This window comes from Polyodon spathula, chromosome 13, assembly GCF_017654505.1.
Source record: "Polyodon spathula isolate WHYD16114869_AA chromosome 13, ASM1765450v1, whole genome shotgun sequence".
In the NCBI taxonomy this organism is placed as follows: domain Eukaryota; kingdom Metazoa; phylum Chordata; class Actinopteri; order Acipenseriformes; family Polyodontidae; genus Polyodon; species Polyodon spathula.
The window spans coordinates 38,775,678-38,797,066 of NC_054546.1; the positions used below are offsets into that span (position 1 = coordinate 38,775,678).

Genomic DNA, 21,389 nt, shown 5'->3' on the forward strand with positions numbered 1-21,389 from the left:
AGGCCAAGCTCTCTCTGGTGAGTGGGATGTGCAGATTTCTGTACAAGTCAATGCTGATCTTTGATGTTGCTTAATATGCTTCATGTTTACGTACAGTAACTATGTTGCTTCACACAGGGAAATGTGTAAGTGTATAATAGAGCTTCTGGCTGCAAGTGACTGTTGCACCAGGGGATTAAAATGGAAGGAAATGGTCCAAATGTTTTTATTACATTTGAGAATCAGATACTTTGTATGATATAAAAGGTAACATTGCTCTAAATGAAGTATTATTTATTTTAAACTTTCATTCAATATACATGCACACTCATATGTAGGTAACATTGCTCTAAATGAAGTATTATTTATTGTAAACTTTCATTCAATATACATGCACACTCATATGTAGGTAACATTGCTCTAAATGAAGTATTATTTATTTTAAACTTTCATTCAATATACATGCACACTCATATGTAGGTAACATTGCTCTAAATGAAGTATTATTTATTTTAAACTTTCATTCAATATACATGCACACTCATATGTAGGTAACATTGCTCTAAATGAAGTATTATTTATTTTAAACTTTCATTCAATATACATGCACACTCATATGTAGGTAACATTGCTCTAAATAAAGTATTATTTATTTTAAACTTTCATTCAATATACATGCACACTCATATGTAGGCAAGGTTATTTATTTAGTTTACAGGTTTGGATTTATTGTACCTATAAATTCAAACTTTTTTTTTTTACAAAAAATGTGTTTCTAGAACACATGCATACTGTACTAAATTTATTTCAAATTCAGACAGTTTCACTTCAGTAAGAATGTCTATTCTTTAGGTTTAAGGTCTGTGATTTACAGCCCTCTAGCCACACTGTGAGCCAAGCAGAATGTATTAATGATACAGTATATGCAAGCACCACTGCGAAACAATTCATTAAATTAATTAAAATAAACAAAAGTTAACATAACTTAGGTACACTTTGTTTGTAAAATTATGATATGATAGGTAAGTTTTCTTTTTAAACGATAGTAGGCACTGATTCTTCAAAACTTTTACTGGGCTCACTGCCTTGCTGCAGCATTGCCACTGGCTTCTAGCGTGAACAGGTTAACAAAATAAAATCCTAATGTTGAATTCCTTCCTGGGCTCATGCAGGCGCTCTCGGAGGCTAAGCTTCTATAGTGCCCCGGTGCCTGACAGGAAGGCTTCAGAGCCCCCTGCTTGCTCTAACGCCCAGCTGTGTCCTATTGCCAGCTGTGCCTTTTCCAAGGCAGATTTCCAGGATGAGCCACGATTTGGAGCCATTACTTTGTTAAGATGCCTGGGTTTACTCTAATTCCAAAGCTACTTGCTGCCCCCCCCAAAAAATAGCCCTACTTTAACATTCAGGAACATCACCTGCAAGGCAATTATACTGTATTCACAGTATAGTAATACTCTGAGCAGGTGGTTAACTATATTAGAAAGACACCTTGATTAACAACATTTCATTCTTCTATTTTACATTGGCACGCTTGTTAAACTGTATACAAACATGGGCATTCCAGAACACTGATCTGATGGATAACCTGATGTTTGGTGTATTGTAATGGCAATTTCATGTGGCTTTTTCAAACCATGTTATTACTGTCTGTAAAATGCTGCTTGTGGTCTCAGAAGATTGGCTTCTAAATAAGACAGTGGTAACTAACTGTGCATAGCAAAGAAATAATTGTCTACACCTTTGTCATGGACAACCCTCAGTTGTCATTGTAGAGAATACATTAATGCTGAATTGGTTCCTCTAGGTGGAGCTTTGGTGTTTGAAATTTAATAGCAGACATTTCTATGCTGTTGTTTATTTTCTTCAAGACTAATCTTGGTGTGTAAGAGGGCTGTGCTAGCATCACCACATTAAAAATAGAAAACGTTGGGGAACCCGCCCAACTTTTATCCATCAGCATTAAATGAATTTGTTTTTAACTGCTTTTGGTCATTAGTGAAAGACATTCATCTCTGTTACTCCTTACAGCCTCTGGACTTTGAGACCAAAAAATCCTATACGCTGAAGGTGGAGGCGTTCAACGTACATATTGATCCTCACTTCCTCAGCAGGGGCCCCTTCAAGGATACGGCGACAGTGAAGATTGCAGTGGAAGATTCAGATGAACCTCCTGTCTTTGTATCACCTACTTATCTGCTGGAAGTACATGAAAACTCTGCTATTAACTCTGTTATTGGTCAGGTGACTGCCCGTGACCCAGATGTCTCAGCTAGTCCTATAAGGTATGATGTGGTATAGCACTTACCTTTAAAAGTAAATGCAACTTGAATGGCTTGTTTGACAGACCCAGTTTAGGACCCACTGTTAATTTAGGTGTGGTAATCCGAGACTAGTGTTAGCCTGGGCATGTGAAACCAGCAGTTAAAGTTAATGGGTTTTTTGGGGTTTTTTTACATAGATATATTTGTTTAGTGGGATCATATTTGGCCAACTTTTATGTGGTATTCAACATCCATTACCCTTTATTACTGTGGGGACTTTGGACTGCACCAAAGACTCCCTGGGTCTCAACCAGAACTACATTGTCTCATTTTTTCTACCAAGTTCATCATGATGAATGTTCTATCTTGATGGCTGCATGGTGGTATGCAATGTTGCTTCCTTTACTCTAGAGGAAGGCTTATATAAGTAAATGCATTTCTTACATTATTTCCTTCTTAATCCAGCCTATGTAGTTTTAAGGTTACGCTTGTCAGTTCTGGTAAAAACCCAAATTGGTTTTTCACTTCTTTCATTTCACAATGTTTTTTTTAATGTAGAAAAAGAGGCAGACATTAAATCTTTTTGGAGCTGAACAATTTGCCATTAGAGGTCAGCATGGATTGTTTAATTTAGTGTCTGCTTCTCGAGCTGTGATAAACTATAAGTACATCCCCAAGGAATTAAAGAACTCTTCATGGTTTTACGTGATAACTTTTGTTTTGCCATGAGAGTGGATTAACACCTTAGGCAATATTTTTTTTTGAAAAACAATGAATCAGTCATGAGAGGCACAGCTCATTTACACATAGTAACTGCTACACATGGTATAAATGTACCAAAGTTTATGGCCATTGTAATAGATGTGCATGTTATTTAACTGGGTTATGTTAATCAGCAATACATAACTAATTAATTACTTAATCATTTAATTTGTTTACTGATTTGCTTGCGTAGTGAGGTCTTATCTTCTGAATTGTAAAAATATACATAGCAAGTGCCAACTGTGATTAACTGGCATACTGCAGTTGTTTCTAACACCTAGTTTAACTAGGGTTAAGGTTAGTGGATAAAGATTAATAAAACCATCATTTGGTAGGCATTCTTCTGAAACTCAACTGTTGCATGTGTTGCAAGCTGGACATATCAACACTAATAAGGACAATTTTACAACTCACTTCTTTAGGTAGCCATTAGTAAAAGGCCTCTGTTCTTTTTCAGTTAGCCTGAAACTGTCTCATTCGTTTGGCAGGATAATCTTAGTTTTATAGTTAAATGTACACAGTTTATTTAATTTAGCATTAATACCTCAAAATAAATGTTCCAGAACAGTACCGCAACTGAATAAAATAGGTTAACTTGTTGTTTCTTAAAGTTACTTGTTTTACTCTGTTGGTATAGTTTTATTAATGAATTGCTTGGGCTTTAAAGCATTTCAGATGGTGACCATAATTTTTGCCAAAAATTTCTACCATGTTGTGTTATGTAAAGGTTCAGGCAGCATATTTCAAAGGCTGCAGTAAGATTTATTTGTCTCTCAAAATTTCGTTTTAAGCAAAATAAAAAGCAGCAAAGTGGTCTCAAAGTCACATTATTTCCTAGGCATTCCCCATTATTTTACACTGTATACAGATAATATACTATGTAAAATATAATACATATTCTCTCAACAAACAAATCTGTTTATGGGGTCCTATGTCCATCTGTCTGAGAGTTTGACAGTACCTTCGTCTGTTCTGTGCAATGAATGACTGTGTGATTGCAAAGAGTATCACCAGAGCTCACAGTATCAGATATATTCTGTGGCTAGCACACATTCAAAAGAGCCTGTACTATTCCCTTGTGTGCAGTTTATTGTGTGAATAGTATAAACATAAATTGGATTTGTCAGAAGGAATCTATGCACGATAAGGTGATAAAGACCACCTACAGTGACCCTATAGTGGAGATGCTTCCATAATATTTGCAAGTTGCTTTTTGTTTGTTTGTTTGTATTTGGTGGAGAGCTAACCTATAGTAGTTAAGGGTGACTAACTACTAAGCAAGAGAAGAGCAGCTCAGTTTGGGATTGGTCTTGAAAGAACAAACCTCAATCTACCACAAAAAGGGATGTGAATTGCAGACAACAAACTGCTTCTGTTTAAACACCTTTGATGTCAGGGTAGAAGATTCTTGGTGCACTCTAATAGCAGTGAACAGGTAAAGGTTTAGTGAAAACTTCTGGGATGCACATCAAAGGTAGATGCAATGCAGGAATCAATATACCCATTAGTTACAGAAGGAAATCATAAGTCAGACTCAGTGTTCATCCTAATCTAATTTAACAAATTCCATGCTTATGCTTTTATCAAAATTCATGGTTTTGTTTCTCAAAATTGCACGAAGTTAAAGCATAATATGTTACACAGAACTGGTTAGGGTTAGGGTTAGGGTTATTGAGTTATCTTGGAAAAGCTGGACGGGATTAAAAAAAGTGACTGGACCCCTTCCTAACTCAGTATTGCCCTGTTTGAAATTTGAACCCATCCCGAAAGGTACAACATACACATTTGTTGGTTTCTGACTTCAAAAGACATTGGTTAAATGAGATTACAGATGTATTCATCTTTGTTAGCTAAATTTTCTAGTTGCCAAAAAACTGTCTACCCTCAGCAGATGCCCAGGATTCAATGAGTCTGGATAATCACAACCCCCCCCCCCCCCCCCCCCCCTCCTTTTTTATCCCAGGAGTCAGTTATTGAAGTCTGTGAGTCTGTTTTGTTTAGTTTCCAATCACAGAAAACAAATATTCCCCAGAAAATATAAAAGCAAGAAGCCAAATGGTATGCTATATAATTCTATTTTTGTCATTCAGCTGATTATTATGAATTTCTATGATTGATATGCCAAAATAATATATACTGTTTAAATGTACCTGCGAGTTCAAATAAGTATTTGTAATATACATTTCATTTAATGATACTATATTTCAAAGATCTTGAAATATTTACATTGTTTGAAGATTTATATACCTTTGCAAGTGGAAGAGTATATTTCTAGAACACTCACAGGCTGACGGTATTTAAGCAAAAATTGTTACATGAACAAAGCGTGTGGGAATACATTTTTATAGATAAAGCATGTTATCTGTGCATAGCAAAAAGTAACATTGTATGTGTATTTTTAGCAAAAAAAAATCATTGAAAAAAAATCTGTTATCCCTGTCATACCAAAAATGTAATCTGTTATGCCTATTGGTGGGAGTCATCACAACGGTTTTGTTTCTTTGCTGGATTTCAGTATAAGAAGAACTGTAGTCCTTTTTTTTTTTTGTAAACACCACACATAAAAGTGAAACATTTACAAGGATTTATCATTTGCTTCAAACATTGTAAGCCTGATCGAGACCCTAACAATACAAATAGAAACCATCAGAATGAAAAAAGGGGAGTAACTGAGTCAACTTGAGAAGTATACAAACATTCAATGATAGGAAAGTTCTTCCGATCATACAGTCAACTATAAGACACTGACGTACCAATAGATAACTGCAAACTGTGGAAGAATACAACATACTCCCAATTTAAACTGAAGAAACAACAAAAACACATAAAAATAAGAAATGCAGTACATAAAGCATATCAATAAAGGAACTATATAAATTGAATGTGGCATGGCCCAAAAATAGAATGTATTTTATTTGTTGGCCCATGTGCATACGTGTGTGTGTGTGTCTGTATATAGTAAATGTGGACTGGAGAAGAGGCATATGGTGGGAAGCTATGGTCTCTGAGGGAAGAACTATAGTTGCCAACAGGGGACATAATGCCTGAAACCACAGGCTTGTCGTCCTGAAGGTAACAACTACTTCTAGAGGGGCCTTTCATTTTCCACGATGAGCCTAGGTCTGCAGTCCAGATTTGTTTTATGAATCAATCAAGAAAGCAATGTGTTTGGAGTCCACTGCGGCATCTCGGAGGAGTCCGTTCAGTTTGTGAACGTTGTATTTATTTACATCGTGGAGTTGGATTTGTTTGAATTTTAGGAAGTCAGAAAACATTGAGGGGTAGATGTACTAAAGCGTTTCACCTGTCGCAATAGTTGCAAACTACTTTCAAGAGAGTCAGAAGTCTAGGGTGAAATGTACTAAACAAGCACAATGCTATTAATGACTTTTCAGAGAATGCTTTGTGGCTGCAGTTCTTCTTTGCAGTTCAACCTTAGATGAATATGTAATTATGGGCGTTCCTGCATACATTTGTAAAAATTAGGTGGAGATGAGGGTTCTCAAATATTATAATGAGCTCTACTAAAGCTACTGGCAATTGCAACACTTATAATTGCATCAGTTTGTTAAGAGCTTTTGAAATCATATTTTAAAGTCAAATCTTGCTGGCATTTCCCAGTCCACTTTTTCTTGTGCTCAATGCATTTTTGAGGCAAACACCCAAATACCTAATTTTCACTAAAAGCAGGGTGTACTTACAAGCCTTGTTGAAAACAAACTTTGATGACATTTCTGGTTTCCCCAACGTGTTGGGAGCAATAGACTGCACACATGCCACTAACCCCTCCAGCTCATTGTGAGCATCTGTATAGGATCATGATCTATTTTGTGTTAATTGTCTAGGTAACTAAGTAGGCCAAGTTAAAAATAATAATAATAAAAAAACAAACAAAACAAAACAAAAAAAAAAAACAACTAGAATCATTTAGTTTCAATTTAAAATAATCTTTTGTACAATGTGTACAATGCAGCATAAGGTTTTATTTTGTGTTACTGGTAGCCTACGGGCTAAAAAAAAAAAAAAATGGTTCTAGGTATTCATTTGATTTTACTACTGTACTGTACAGACATTAGTGTTATTTCAGTGCAATTAATTACAATTGCTTTGAACAGTATAAGTGTATGTGTGTGCGATTATATTGTATTGTTTTTAAACCTGACACCCAGTCTGACAGTACAGCCTTCCTCGTTGTCACAGCCACATCCGTTTAGCAAGTTTTATCAAAAGCTTTTTTCCACCCCCTGGGGTGGGGCCCCACTATCTAAATCTACCCTATTTAACGAAAGTTCATTTTCATATTTTTATATATATATATATATATATATATATATATATATATATATATATATATATATATATATATATATATATATATATATATTATATACAGTATTAAAATAAGTAAAATGAAGACGGAACAAAATGTGTTGTACACGTGACATTTACAGTTAACAATTATTTTGATTCTTGCACCTTTGCATACACAGACATTATCCTTCGGGGCACCCTTTGCTGCAGCAAACCACAACTCAACTCCCACTATTTATTTGATCAGTGTCGCACAAAACTCCCAATGCTAGAGATCTCACTAAGAAGATACAACAGATATTTAAATTAGTATATTGCAACTGTTTTCATTAACATTATTTTCTCTTAGTACATATGACAAAATGTATACTTCGACCGCTGAACAGTGTTACTTTGCAATGTGCAGTGTGTATATATATATATATATATATATATATATATATATATATATATATATATATATATATATATATATATACACACACACACACACACATATATATATATATATATATATATATATATATATATATATATATATATATATATATATATATATATTGTAACATGCCTCAAAAATATATATACATTACATGGAATAAATTAAATCCCATTTGTTGTTGTGCTGCTACTGTGTCTTATCTTCAATGAGTAGCACACAGCAGACTTCTGGGCCCATCTCATATCTCATGATATCAATAACCAGCTGCCTAGCCTAACTAAAATCAGCTAATTTTCTTACAAAATATTCCTGTGTGACTTTCTGTTGTCTGGCAGTGATGTTGCTTCATAAATAACATCCTGTATTTGACCCAGTAAACATTGACCTTTTTTTTGAATAATGTGAACCACACCCACACATGGCCTAAGGCTTCTTTCAGTGAATTACTCGACATTAACACATAGTTTATATTTCTCATTTGAAAACAACTCAGTTATGCTAATATATTGTGAAGAATCACAATCGTAATGATATAAAATGGACATTTGGGGTTTTTCTCCATGGCTTATGGACCGTGGTAACTTAACATATATAATATAAGGAATTGTAATTATTTGTAGCTAATAATTATTAATTGGGCACTGTTCAGACCTAGTCTCTCTTCCATTGAAAAATAGTTATCTATCAATCTTGATGCCACATTATGGTCTTAACTGGCAATGTGTAGCTAATACAGTAATTAGCCCTTGACAATAATTATTGTATTATAAGATCACTACACTGTGCGTGTTAACCCACAAGAACCTTTGGTTTATTAACCTGCTTATAAGGGGTTGCTGAAATAGTATTGACTACATTCCGCATACAATTTGTCAATATTATCATAGATTATAAGAATATTTGTTTTATAGGTATTCCATCGATCGACACACAGACCTTGAGAGGCAGTTCAACATAAATTCTGAAGATGGGAAGATAACCCTGGCGAAAGCACTCGACAGAGAGACAGACCCATGGCACAACATTACCGTGATAGCCACAGAAATCAGTAAGTACAAGACATTAATCAAGTTTGGCTTAACAACTTGTGGGTAACCTTTGAGTGTCCCTTGAAGTGTGAGAAAGACTGATATGTCACCTATTGAAACCTGCTAGAGGAACTGTAGCAATTGCTTTACACATGGAGAATGTGAATGGATCCATCTAACCAGAACCTGCATTCTCAAGGGAGCGAGGATGGCATTGGGTAACTCCTGCCTGACACAAAAGTTATAGGTTTCAGCTCTAGAGAAAATGCATTCACAGGAGGATTGTGGTGAAAAATGATGATGCAATTAATCATATAAAAACTGCTTAATTTGCAGTTTCCCACAAAAAAAAAAAAAGATAGTTTAGGATTATATAACTTCTTTCTTCTGTGTATAATACTTGACATTTCCAGCTGTATTTCCATTGATCCCCAATGGCAAGTCCAACAAATGAAAATAATGTAAATAAATGTGCCTCGTAAAAAAAAAAAAAAAAATAAATAATAATAATAATAATAATAATAATAATAATAATAATAATAATAATAATAATAATAATAATAATATTTTCAGAACTGCAGTCTAGAAATGATTCCCATTTTTAAAAGCTATTCTACTGTGAACATGAGGAATTGTATTCCCTGTCCCATTCTATCATGATTTGCCACCCAAACCGCTGTGTGTTCTGCTGCTTGCACCAGATGACATCTAACTAATCAGATTGAATTCCCAGCTGTCGGAGAGTGAAAGTCACTTTTAACAGCCTGCCACTGTGCAGTTCCAGAGCTAACACTTGAAATATTTCAGATACAAGCTCCTTGCAGTGCATTGCAAGTTACTACAGCCAATGAACAAGAACAATTTGGTTCATGGGTCAATCTTGTAAATTACTCCTTATTTATTTAACTTTTTTGAAGATACGTGTGGTTAATGCATGATTAGGCCTTGTATACTGTATTAACATATACTATACTAAATATACTAAAGTCACATATTAAGTCGACAAACTTTTCAATTAATATCCTCTTCAGTGCTTTGAGTTATTAGTAAATGTTTTTTTTTTTTTATAAGCCTTTTTTTTTTTTTTTTTTTTTGGAATGTTTTAGTAAATCTGCCTATTTTAAACACGTAGTTGTATGGTTTAAATTCCTTGTGTGAAATTTGCCATTGGCCTTCATGCTGCCGTGTTCCATTAATGTGACATTTTGATTTCCAAAGTACTTTATGGTATTGAATCACATTTGATACACAGATACAGTCGGTGATTCTCTTGGTCTAGTTTAATTATGGGTCTGTAAAATCTGACTATATGCCAATGGACAGGGAACTTTTTGGTTTCTAAATCAGGGACCAAAGCTTTCAGATACTGACTTCAAATGTGTTAGACAGGGCTATTCTATGAGTCTCTCACTCTACAGGGTGACTTACTTTTCCATACAGTATATTGGTACCTATATATGTTAGATATAATATGTTATATCTTGAAACCTCTTACCCAATTGGATAATTTCCCACGTTCCTTAACGTGCATGTATGTAAATATATATATATATATATATATATATATATATATATATATATATATATATATATATATATATATATATATATATATATATAAATTTTGGGTTTCTTTTAATTTAAAACAAATCGAAAAAAAACACCCCTGAGCTCATGTGTGAACACATTTCACTGCCAAGGAGTAAATTCATTGCATATATCTAAATAAATATCTTTATTTTGCACATACTTCATGTTGGATAAGTGCATGCCTGAAGTGACTGTCACTTTCATTCTACATTTATTTTGATTATTTTTGGTTTTAGTTCAGTGGGCTGACCAAGATAACCATGTTTAAACCCTAAAGATCTTCTTCTTCTTCTCCTTCTCTTTTTTTTTAAATAAAATGTGTGTGTGTGTGTGTGTGTGTGTGTGTGTGTGTGTGTGTGTGTGTGTGTGTATATATATATATATATATATATATATATATATATATATGACTTTCATGAAACTGTGATGAGCTAACAGTATATGAAGAGATATTCAAAACAACTATGTAAATCATAACCACCACCACCCCCCACATCCTCAAATTAATAGATACCAGCTTTAAAGTTAGTGTTTGCAGCACTGATTAAAGTCAGTCATTTACTGGGCTCTCATAAGGGACTATGAATTAACACCAATGCATAATTCCAATAAACCCAAATCTAATTAAATTGCTCTTTATTGTCTTTTAGACTTCATCTGTGATCATTTCATTAATATGCATAAAATAAAAAGTGTCATGTTTAAAACATGAATGTTGTGAAGGTAATTTTAATATTGCTTTACATAGGCTATATATTTTAGATGGATACAGTTTTTCCCTACTATTGCTTGACAGCCTAATGTGGTACTATCCTTCCATTTATTCATTCAATTTCATTGTCAATATGTGTGTTTGCCCTTAATGTTAAAAGAAAACAACCCTATGCAATACAATTGCAAGTGCCCTGTTCTCCGTGTTGATGTTATGTTAAATGACTGAATACAAAGAAAAGCTGCATAGCTATGAATGTGCTGTTTTTCTGTATTTCTGTTGATAAAAACCAAATATTTAATTATTGTGTTTATTTATTTTTTACAGGGAACTACAGTCAAATATCTCGTAGTTCTGTCGCCATTAAGGTTCTTGACATCAACGACAATGCTCCTGAATTTGCATCAGAGTACGAAGCGTTCCTGTGTGAGAATGGAAAACCAGGACAGGTAAAACATGCTTGCGTACTGTTAAAAAAAATATGTAGTCTCTTTGTTATCTTTCCAGTGCATTCATACCATAGAGGTGCTATTATTATTATTATTATTATTATTATTATTATTATTATTATTGAAAATTCATGACCCCTAAAAAATGTTTTATGCCTTATTGTAGGCTTGCCTTTTAAATTTCAAGAAAAGCTTCCTATTTATTTATTTTTTTAGGTAATTCAAACCGTCAGTGCCATTGACAAGGATGACCCGAAAAATGGACATTTTTTCTTCTACAGTTTGGTGCCAGAAATATCTAACAATCCCAACTTCACCATCAAGAACAATGAAGGTAAAAAACAGTTTATATAAAGAAAAAAAGTTAGTGTCAAACTTTAGGCTTCTTGTCATTTGTTATTATGGGTTATAGGTGGAATATCGGCAAGTAGAAGAGAACGGACCTGGGCTATAAGTGTCGATATAACACGTACACAGACATTCACCATCCTGTAACTCTGTTATATACTGCTTTATTATTAATACACAAGTTTAACATCCAGTCATATTTGTTTTCTAATTATTACCAACCTTTATTTAGTCCATTTGAGAATTTCATTAAAGGGGAAAGGGCTGATGAAGTGAATACTGCTAAGTAAGTGGCTGACGTACATGGTCAATTATGATGTCACCATTTTGAATGGACTTTGCAGTTACGTGGAATTAATGGAAGGTGCCTAAGGTATAATGTTTTAAGTAGGTGACGTGAATCATGCTGATATGGAGAATACAGCACAGTGAAAACTTAAAAAAGAAAGATCTTCAGCAGCCTATAAATCTTATGAGCAGCTGCATGGATTTAGGCCATGCCCACACTATACCTTTAAACCATATTAGTTGCCTTTAGACTGGCTTAAAAGTGCTAAATATGATTAGCATCTACACTACACAGTGTTTAATACTGTACTCGAGAACCAGACTTGAGACCACCTCAGTGGGTAGATGCAAGTCCGTTTCTAAATTAGATTGCACCAGCTAGTGCAGTTTGTGAGAAGTGTGGACACTGTAATATTAAACATTTTTGTGTAACCTCCAATATCCCCAAATGCTTTCTGATATGTTTTAGCATATGAACATTTTAAATACAGTACTCAGAACAGGCACATGAAGGAGTTGAAACTTCTGTACCATTTTTAGGCTTGTTTTTTAAAATGAAGGATTGTGGAGCAACAGAATAAAATTCATATTTATGGCATGTTGAGGAAACCTGTGCAAAGCTTGCCTATGGCGAGACCGTTGCTGCCTTCTCCATCTCAGACAGGTTTTTCCCATATGACATATGTAATATTGTTGAGCTCATCACAAACTTAGTGCATTGCATTTAATGCAGTGATAGATGCATATCTTTAAGACTAGTAAATGCATGAGCAGTTCAAAGTCATTGTGCCTTCAAGTATTGGAATCCATTGGTTCTAACTGCACTGCAGTGTACTATACAAACAACACCAAATTAATAGGTTCCAAAATCCTGTCTTGTAAAGGGCTTAGTAATTCTTTGAAATCAGTTTTACTGTGGTTTCTTGAATTGTCAGTGTGTAGTAGATGGTACTAAATATGTTTGTCTAACAACATGATAGTTTAGCCAGCTTTCATCCCCTCGAACTTGCATTACCTGAAAAGCCTGTGTTCAGACTAATGTTTTATCATGTTTCTCACGGAGCTTGGGGCAAGGAATCTTCAGCTGGTTTAGTCCGTCTGTTCTTTTACTAAAGCCGAAGGCAACCTGCTATGTTTCTGTTTTATTTTGTAGTCGGAAATAATGTTTGTTCTGTAGCAGCCCTAACAGTATATGCCTTAACCTCTGTTTATTTCAAACAGATTGCACAATAAAAAAAAAATGACAAGCTGTAGTGTCCCACAATCAAGTTATGTTTTAAAAAAAAAAAAAAAACACATATCACTGTTTTATAGTCCCTTGCCAATGACATTGTTAACAGTACTTTTTTTTTCAACAGTAGTTAAAGCTCATCTATGGATCATCTTTTAGCCAAATGGTTTGTAGTAGAGTTGATATTTGACTTCTAAAAGATAGATAAATAGACAGAGCTTACCTACAGTAATTTTGCCTGTGAGATATTAGGTAGTTGGTAGGTAGTTGCGTGACCATGAGCCTGTGTCTGAAAGTTCAACCTTGAGATATGGTGTCTAAACTGTCTCCTTCAAAACACAATTGAAAATCACAATAGAAGAAATTAAACTGATCATTGGACTGATTAAAATTCTCTAAACTACACTCAAGCAGACCAAAAAGGCATGAATTTGCAATGTGGTAATACTACTCTAAGCTCTTTTTTTTATATAATGCTTAATTCAATGGGATATGAAAAGTGTGGCTTTTTAGTCTCACCATAATCCACTGGTACAATGTGTGTATAAGATAATTGGAAACACTGGCTCAAAATGGATAAACCTGTACTGCAGCATTTTAACTGCCATGCAGGAAGTTTACATTTTGTAGCATTATGGATTTATGTTTTTATTTAATTCAAAGCAGCATGCAAATGCAGCATGCATTAGGCATACACATCAAAGCATGATACAGCCATGTAAACTATTAACCCACGCATCGATCATCAGATCTGACAGATGCTGGTATATCAAAACCCTTTTCCAATAGAATATATTTGTAACACAATCCCTCCATTTGGAGAAAGAGCGCAATTCGATTACTTTGAAAATATACATTTTTGCAATGAAAAGAGCAAACAAATGGAACCATTTTAACTATTTTCCTAAAATTCCTTTTAAATTAATTCAAAGTAAATGTCCTTAAGTGCTGCCTAATTCCCTCACCACACTTGCTGGAATTTCTTCTTTGCAAGAATCATCTCCATTCGACTGATTTGAGCTTCTATGGACAGTTTGTTTCATTGTTTATCAGTTTAAGAACGTTCTCCAATTACCACTGAATAACATCAGCATTAGAAGACAAACCCATCAGATCTCAATTAATATAGAAACTGCATTAAATACCTTTTGATCAGCTACAGCAGAAACCAAATCAAGCACTTTATTTTTGGTCTAGTATTTTGCCCATTTGCACAACAGAGAATAGAAAATCCTACATTTATAAGATCCACAATTCCTTTGATTTAGAACAAATGTCCTCAGAAGATTATTACCATACTAATAAATATATGTAGACAACTCTGCATATTTTTGCATTGATCATTCATAGCTCCATTAACAAGTCTAAAAGCTTCTAATTTGGCCAATGCTGTAAGTAATTTATTTCAATATGTTTTAGTTTGCAGCACATTAAGATGTGCATTAGTGTTTTATTCTCCCTTTCAAATCCCCACTGTGTTTCCCATTTGGTAAGTTAACCTCTACAAAAATGTTTAGGCAGCAAGAGCAATCAATGCGAAGACTCTCCTTGAATTACATTCAAGTTTAAATATTTACTTTGCGTACAGGGTTCTTTGCAACAACTGGTTTATTAACAGGACATCTTTGCAGTACCATCCCTTACTTTGCATGCACAATCCCCCTTAAACACTAATTTTCAATTTGTCGAGGCAGACAAAGGAATGGACTAGCTACCTCCTAATATTATTTAATAACAGAAATTGAGTTTTAATTAACACAATAAATCAGTCAGTGCACCTACACAATTGTTTTGTGACCTGTGAAGGATAGAAGGAAGGAAACAAAAACTTATTTACATTTTCATTAGACTGTTTATGGATAAACATAGAACCCTGTGCACCACAGTTTGTCTTATAGATGGCACTGTAATTAAGACACACATATTTTAATATACTGATTTAAGTGCATTGCGTCATGTGATTATTTATTAGCTGTAAACAACTCTTTTGTTTGATGAGGCACAGTGCGTGTGTTATGTTCATCTTGTAGATAGTGTAATCAAGCAGGTATTAATAGATCATGTTAAAGGCCCATTTACCTAGGGATGTGTTTAACAATCATACATTTCAGAACTTCTGTTTCTGTTGTTATTATCATCATTAGTTTGCTTTTAGTAGGGCTTCCACAGAGTCTTAATAATGTTTGCTATTTCTAATTAATTCAAACATGTTTGAGAAGATGCTATGTTTGGGCTGCAGTAATGTTAATTTAGTCCGGCATAAAAAGGAATGAGCTTTCGTATCTGATTCTGCAGCCTTAAAATTATTACAAGGAAAGAAATGTTCATTTCCATGTCGAAATCGAAGGATTGCATTATTTTAGATGTATGCATTGTTACATAGACAATTATTGAAGTTTGGCCATTAGCTGAAAACAACAAGAAAAAAAATACTTCATAGGTAGTCTTGTCAAACAGTATTACAATGATTAAAAAAATAAATCCTGCCTCAATATTAATACAACACAACATTTTATGACATGGATGTGTCATTATATGATTACTTACACTATGTGTCATAGCTAGCAAGAGAACAACTAAGGCTTACAATAAGGTAAATACAACAAAACATGTCAATAAAGTTCCAATTTGTAAAAACCTGTCCTCTAAAATTAAATGAGCACAGCTGTAGTTGATTGCAATGCCCTTGCATTAAGTCTCTTACTTCTTTAACCTCGGCTCCCTAATACAAGCCTTCTGATGGTTTTCGTGTACGATGTAGACAGCCTAGAAGCATTCTGCAGTCTAGAGTCTTTCTACAAGATCACTACAGTGCCCATGTTACAACCAAATAAGGCAGAAAATTTAAAACTATTTTGATGGCAAGTCCTAGTTCTGGTTGACACTACATGCTACCTGTAAATTGAGGGTGTCTTTATTTTAAATAAGTTGCCTTGCTTACAGGGAATACAATAACATTACAGGGTTGGTAGTGAGTCCAAGCTTATCAAGAACTTTGCTGGTAAATGATGCTTACCGTGCAAGTTGCATTGTTTCACACTTTGTAAGTCATTTTCCTTATACTAAGTGTACAATTCAATATACAATGAGCAAACTTGCATTTATATACAATTCCAGACACTAGTTTCAGGAGAGACTGTTTAAGAATAATCTTCACTGGTTTCATTTTTTTTTTTTTTTTAAATCAAAATCTTTAGGTTATAAGAAACTTATGTGTATTTTAATTGCAGCCATAAAAGGCCATGGGCTTTGCCTTTAACATTGATTTAAAGCTGCCAGATTTACGGAACTGATTTAAGAAATGTTGTAGTTTAATAAATAAATACCTGGATAAAAGAACAACACAGAAATTGACCTGTCAATCATCCTAATCTGGCACCCATAACTCCCTCACAATGTCTTCTCTTTCCACAGACAACTCTGTCAGCGTCCTTGCCAAGCATAATGGCTTCCGCCGGCAGAAGCAGGAGATGTACTTTCTACCAATCATCGTCAGTGACAACGGCAACCCTCCAATGAGCAGCACCAACACACTGACCATCCGAGTGTGTGGCTGCAGCAGGGAGGGGGTTGTCCAGTCCTGCAACGTTGAGGCTTACGTTCTACCCATTGGACTCAGTATGGGAGCCTTAATAGCTATTTTAGCATGCATTATCTTACTGTTAGGTATGTGAACTGATATATTTAAATATGTTTTGGTTATCCCAGTATGCTTGAATACTATTCTTAAAAAGATAGAAAAATATGGTTACCAGTATTCTTGTATCAACATTCTTGTACTACAAGGACTATTGATATACAAAATATATGACACTGAATGAACATTGTTTATGCACAATAATACAAAATATCCTTAGAAAAATAACACGTTTAACAAATGTATAATATAAAATATTAGACTTAGTTAAAAACTGTTAAATTGCCTCACAGACTTAGAGATAAAGTACAAAATATCTTGTGGCATATCCCACAAATAATATATACTGTATATATTAATGAATAGTATATAGTATCAAAACAAATATTGTTAAAATATTCTTCTGCTCACAGTCAGTGAAAGGTGGTACAAAATCTGTAACAAATCTGTACTTAGTATTGGAGCAGAATCCAACCGTGTATTGCTTATATTTTTACAGTTATCGTGGTGCTGTTTGTGACTTTGAGAAGACACAAAAACGAGCCTCTTATAATCAAAGATGACGAAGACGTGCGAGAGAACATCATTCGTTATGACGACGAGGGGGGCGGGGAAGAGGACACAGAAGCCTTTGACATTGCCACTTTACAGAACCCAGATGGCATTAATGGGTTTTTGCCTCGGAAGGATATCAAGCCAGATCTCCAGTTTATGCCAAGACAAGGACAGCACCCTGCCCCTAACGGCGTTGACGTTGATGAATTTATAAATGTACGGCTACATGAAGCTGACAATGATCCCGCTGCACCTCCTTATGACTCTATACAATTCTATGGGTACGAAGGGAGGGGTTCAGTGGCTGGCTCACTAAGTTCACTAGAATCAGCTTCATCAGACTCTGACCAGAACTTTGACTACCTCAGAGAATGGGGCCCACGGTTTAAAAGACTTGGGGAGCTTTACTCTGTGGGAGAGATTGACATGGAGACTTGACCGCGGATTTACAAAAAAACATCAGATTATGTCTACAAAATTGTGTATTATTCTAGGGTTATTAGAAGCGGCTATAAAAAGGGCCGCCTTTTTTCTTAGTGAAAAGTAAAGAGATCGTCATCAGTCACATCAAATGCATTGTAATGTTGAGCCAAACTAAACAACGTCTTTGTTAGGAGGTTTATGATTCTTGTGCAGTGTGAATTAGATTCTGTCGAGTGTCTAGCAGTATTTTGGGTATTTGTTGTTCACTGTGACCACCAGAAACATACAAATCTGGATTCTTGGTAGTCGCTTTAACAACCAAGATGGAGGACTTATATTGTGCACAGCATCTATCGATTGGGCCATGAAGCTATGTTGGGCTACGGTGCATTTCCATGGGTCCTGCTAATGTGAATAGTTCAAGTATCAGATCGCTAGCCATCATCCTGTCAATATGCCAGAATACAAAAAAAAAAAAAAAAACAAGCAATATATGGTCTTCATTACAATGTTGGATAGCAGTATGATTATAAAACCATAATGGCTTTTACTGAAATTTAGTATACTTCTTGATGGATACATTTATTATGAACTGGATAAGCCTGTTGGCTTGCTTTATAATTCTCAATATATTCACATGTTCTAAGTGTGTTCTCAAAGGAAATAATAAGAAAATCAAGTTATGACAGGGGTCTTCTTTTTACAGAAGAAAACACAATTGTCTTCGACTCATTTTGAAGACTTTTTTTTCCCCTTCATACAAGAACTGTTAATTTTTCTATGTCATTTCTGGCTGTTCTTTTGTGCATCTGAGTATTAAATAGGTGTCATCTTTTAAATTTCTTTGTCGCTGATTCAAGCCATCTATTTTATTGAAGCAAAAGCAACGTTTCAGAAAGTTAATGCAGTAATATGCAGAAAACTAGAACTATATTAAAACTGTAAAATAAAGATGGTATCTAAGTGATTTAGAAAGATGTGAATAGTTAAATTGTTATATCTAAAATATTCATTTGGCAGAGTTACCAATAATACTTTAAGCACAATAGCTGGATGAGCTATATGACTGGTAACATTTCACAAGGAAATGAGAAAATCTAAATCACTTGCTTATTGTGCTACATTGTATATTATATAATTATCCATATATACATGTACTGCTAACTTTCTTAGCTTTTCATTAAAACAACAGCACTAAAGCTACATGCATACTCAATTTGTAAACAATATATGACAGTTCTCAGTAGATACTATATATTAAATAGGCTTACATGCAAATCATATTTTCTACTGTGCTTTTATGCTATAAACTTGTATGTTTAACTATTTACTCAGTGTATCGTAAATCAGAGATACCCCTGTATTGTTTCCTACTTTGTGAAATATATTTTTATAAATATTTGTGATTGTGTTTTATTTTTGTAGGACTGCTGCTATTGACCATGTTATACTTTCAATTGGGTTTCAGTATAAAGTGGTTTATACAAATTGCAAAATTGGCCCTGGACTGGGCCTCTTGAGGTGATTGAGGGTGTGTTCCTGCTATCCCTCAACTTTTCTCTTGAGGTGTAGACACAAGGAACGATAGGGGTATATCCCTATTTTGTATATATATAGTTATACTAACCAGCATATATATATATATATATATATATATATATATATATATATATATATATATATATATATATATATATATATATATATATATATATATATATATATTGCATCATCTTCTATTTTTTAAATAACTTCATAATTCCAAATCATTTAGGCTAACACATTTTTTAAAGAGGTCATGCATGTGTTGTCCAAAGCGTATCTACAGTGATCTAATATCCATTATGAGCAGGTCTCACTGAACCATTTTATTTCTCTTATTTTAAACAAAACAAAGACATAACAAGACATAGATCTGAATAGAGAGGCCATTGTGGTTAATTTCCAGCTATTATAAATACATCCCAGGGAAGCAAAAACAAAGATGCTTTCAAGCACCTCAGTGACCCCCCACCCCAATACACACACACATTTTGCAATATCTTATTTTGCTGAATCAAATGAAAAGATATAAATATTGGACATTTTATTTGCAAGTGCTTTATTATCGTGAATAGAGGCTGCGCACTGAAGTATTAAATCCCTCACCGAAATCGTGAAATGTCAGCCAGTTATTGCTTTTTTCATCCTAATTTAAAGTGCTGACTGAACCATGATGGCTATACCATGGCAAGCGTGGCACTATATTGTAATTATGCAGCTGTATGTCTAATAAAGAAGTTGGCTTTCTATTTCAGTATTATGAGATGGGAAAATGATGTTTGAAGCTGTAGAGATGGGCACAACAAGAAGTACATGTCTGTATAAAATGTCCTTCCATTAGGGATAATTATTTACATGTGGCTTGTTTTAATTGCTACTGTATTTTAGCAGTGAGGTAAAACTATTTATAAAGATATTACAATCTGATTTAGTACCTCTCAATACAGTGCAAAAACAACCATATAGCAACCTCTCAATTAAATATTTTCTTGTCTATGTATGGGGCCAACTGCTGTCTCCATCACACTGCAAATTTGAATGAGATAAGGAACCTCATTGCCACTCTGCTATCATTTGAACTCTCTGAAGAAGGTAAGTGCACTCAGACAAAGCTTTTTTTTCTTTTCTTTTAATTACCTCTGGTATCGGCAGAACACTGCTGGTTCTCCCATTAATTAAGTTAACTTTCTTTTCTTGGACGTTATAGAGATTTTTTTTTTTTTTTTCACAGCTGACTCAGTATTAAAGATTTCTCATGCAAGCTGACTTTAATCACACTCAAGGTTAAGACTTCACTAATCATGCCTAACCTACCATGTTTTACTTTTTTAATTAATGATAATAATAATCCTTAGTTAAGTTTTTTAGCATAACAAACCATACGTGTTTGTGATTTACTTTGTTCACCTGTGCTTTACCATAACTTTAGCTTTGCTACAATTTGCTTTATGTTTACTGTAACATACCACAATAAACTTTTATAAAAGGATTTATTAAGACAATGGTATAGAATGTTATATCATTCGGGAAGAAGCTATGACTTTAAAGCCTCACTAAATTCTCGAAAGACACAATGTGACAGCACTGAATCATCATGTATACAGACCTTTCGTATTACAAAGAAAATAAAAATCACATTTTAGTTAATTAAAAATAGAAAATGAGTCTGACCTCTTGAAATGTGTCATTTTTGTTAATCAATATAATAATGACAACAGGAAAATGTACTCCAGAAAAGAGCTTGTTTACAGTCTCATCAGAAATCAAATTGCGTTTATACTAAATGTAGACCTAGTTTAAATTATCTAGACCCCACCATGCTACGTCCAGA

General features: G+C 34.2%; 1 protein-coding gene across 1 annotated transcript in view; it reads left to right on the top strand.

The window, feature by feature from the left end:
- The window catches only part of LOC121325235 (cadherin-8-like), a 72,066-nt gene extending 52,697 nt beyond the window's left edge, over positions 1-19,369 (top strand). Inside the window, exons 7-12 of the mRNA XM_041267626.1 lie at positions 2,008-2,261; positions 8,667-8,803; positions 11,413-11,534; positions 11,751-11,868; positions 16,816-17,067; positions 17,538-19,369. Coding sequence (XP_041123560.1) covers positions 2,008-2,261; positions 8,667-8,803; positions 11,413-11,534; positions 11,751-11,868; positions 16,816-17,067; positions 17,538-18,031 — 1,377 coding nt within the window. The 3' untranslated portion in view covers positions 18,032-19,369. The remainder of the gene's footprint in view (positions 1-2,007; positions 2,262-8,666; positions 8,804-11,412; positions 11,535-11,750; positions 11,869-16,815; positions 17,068-17,537) is intronic.
- Positions 19,370-21,389: the final 2,020 nt, after the last annotated feature.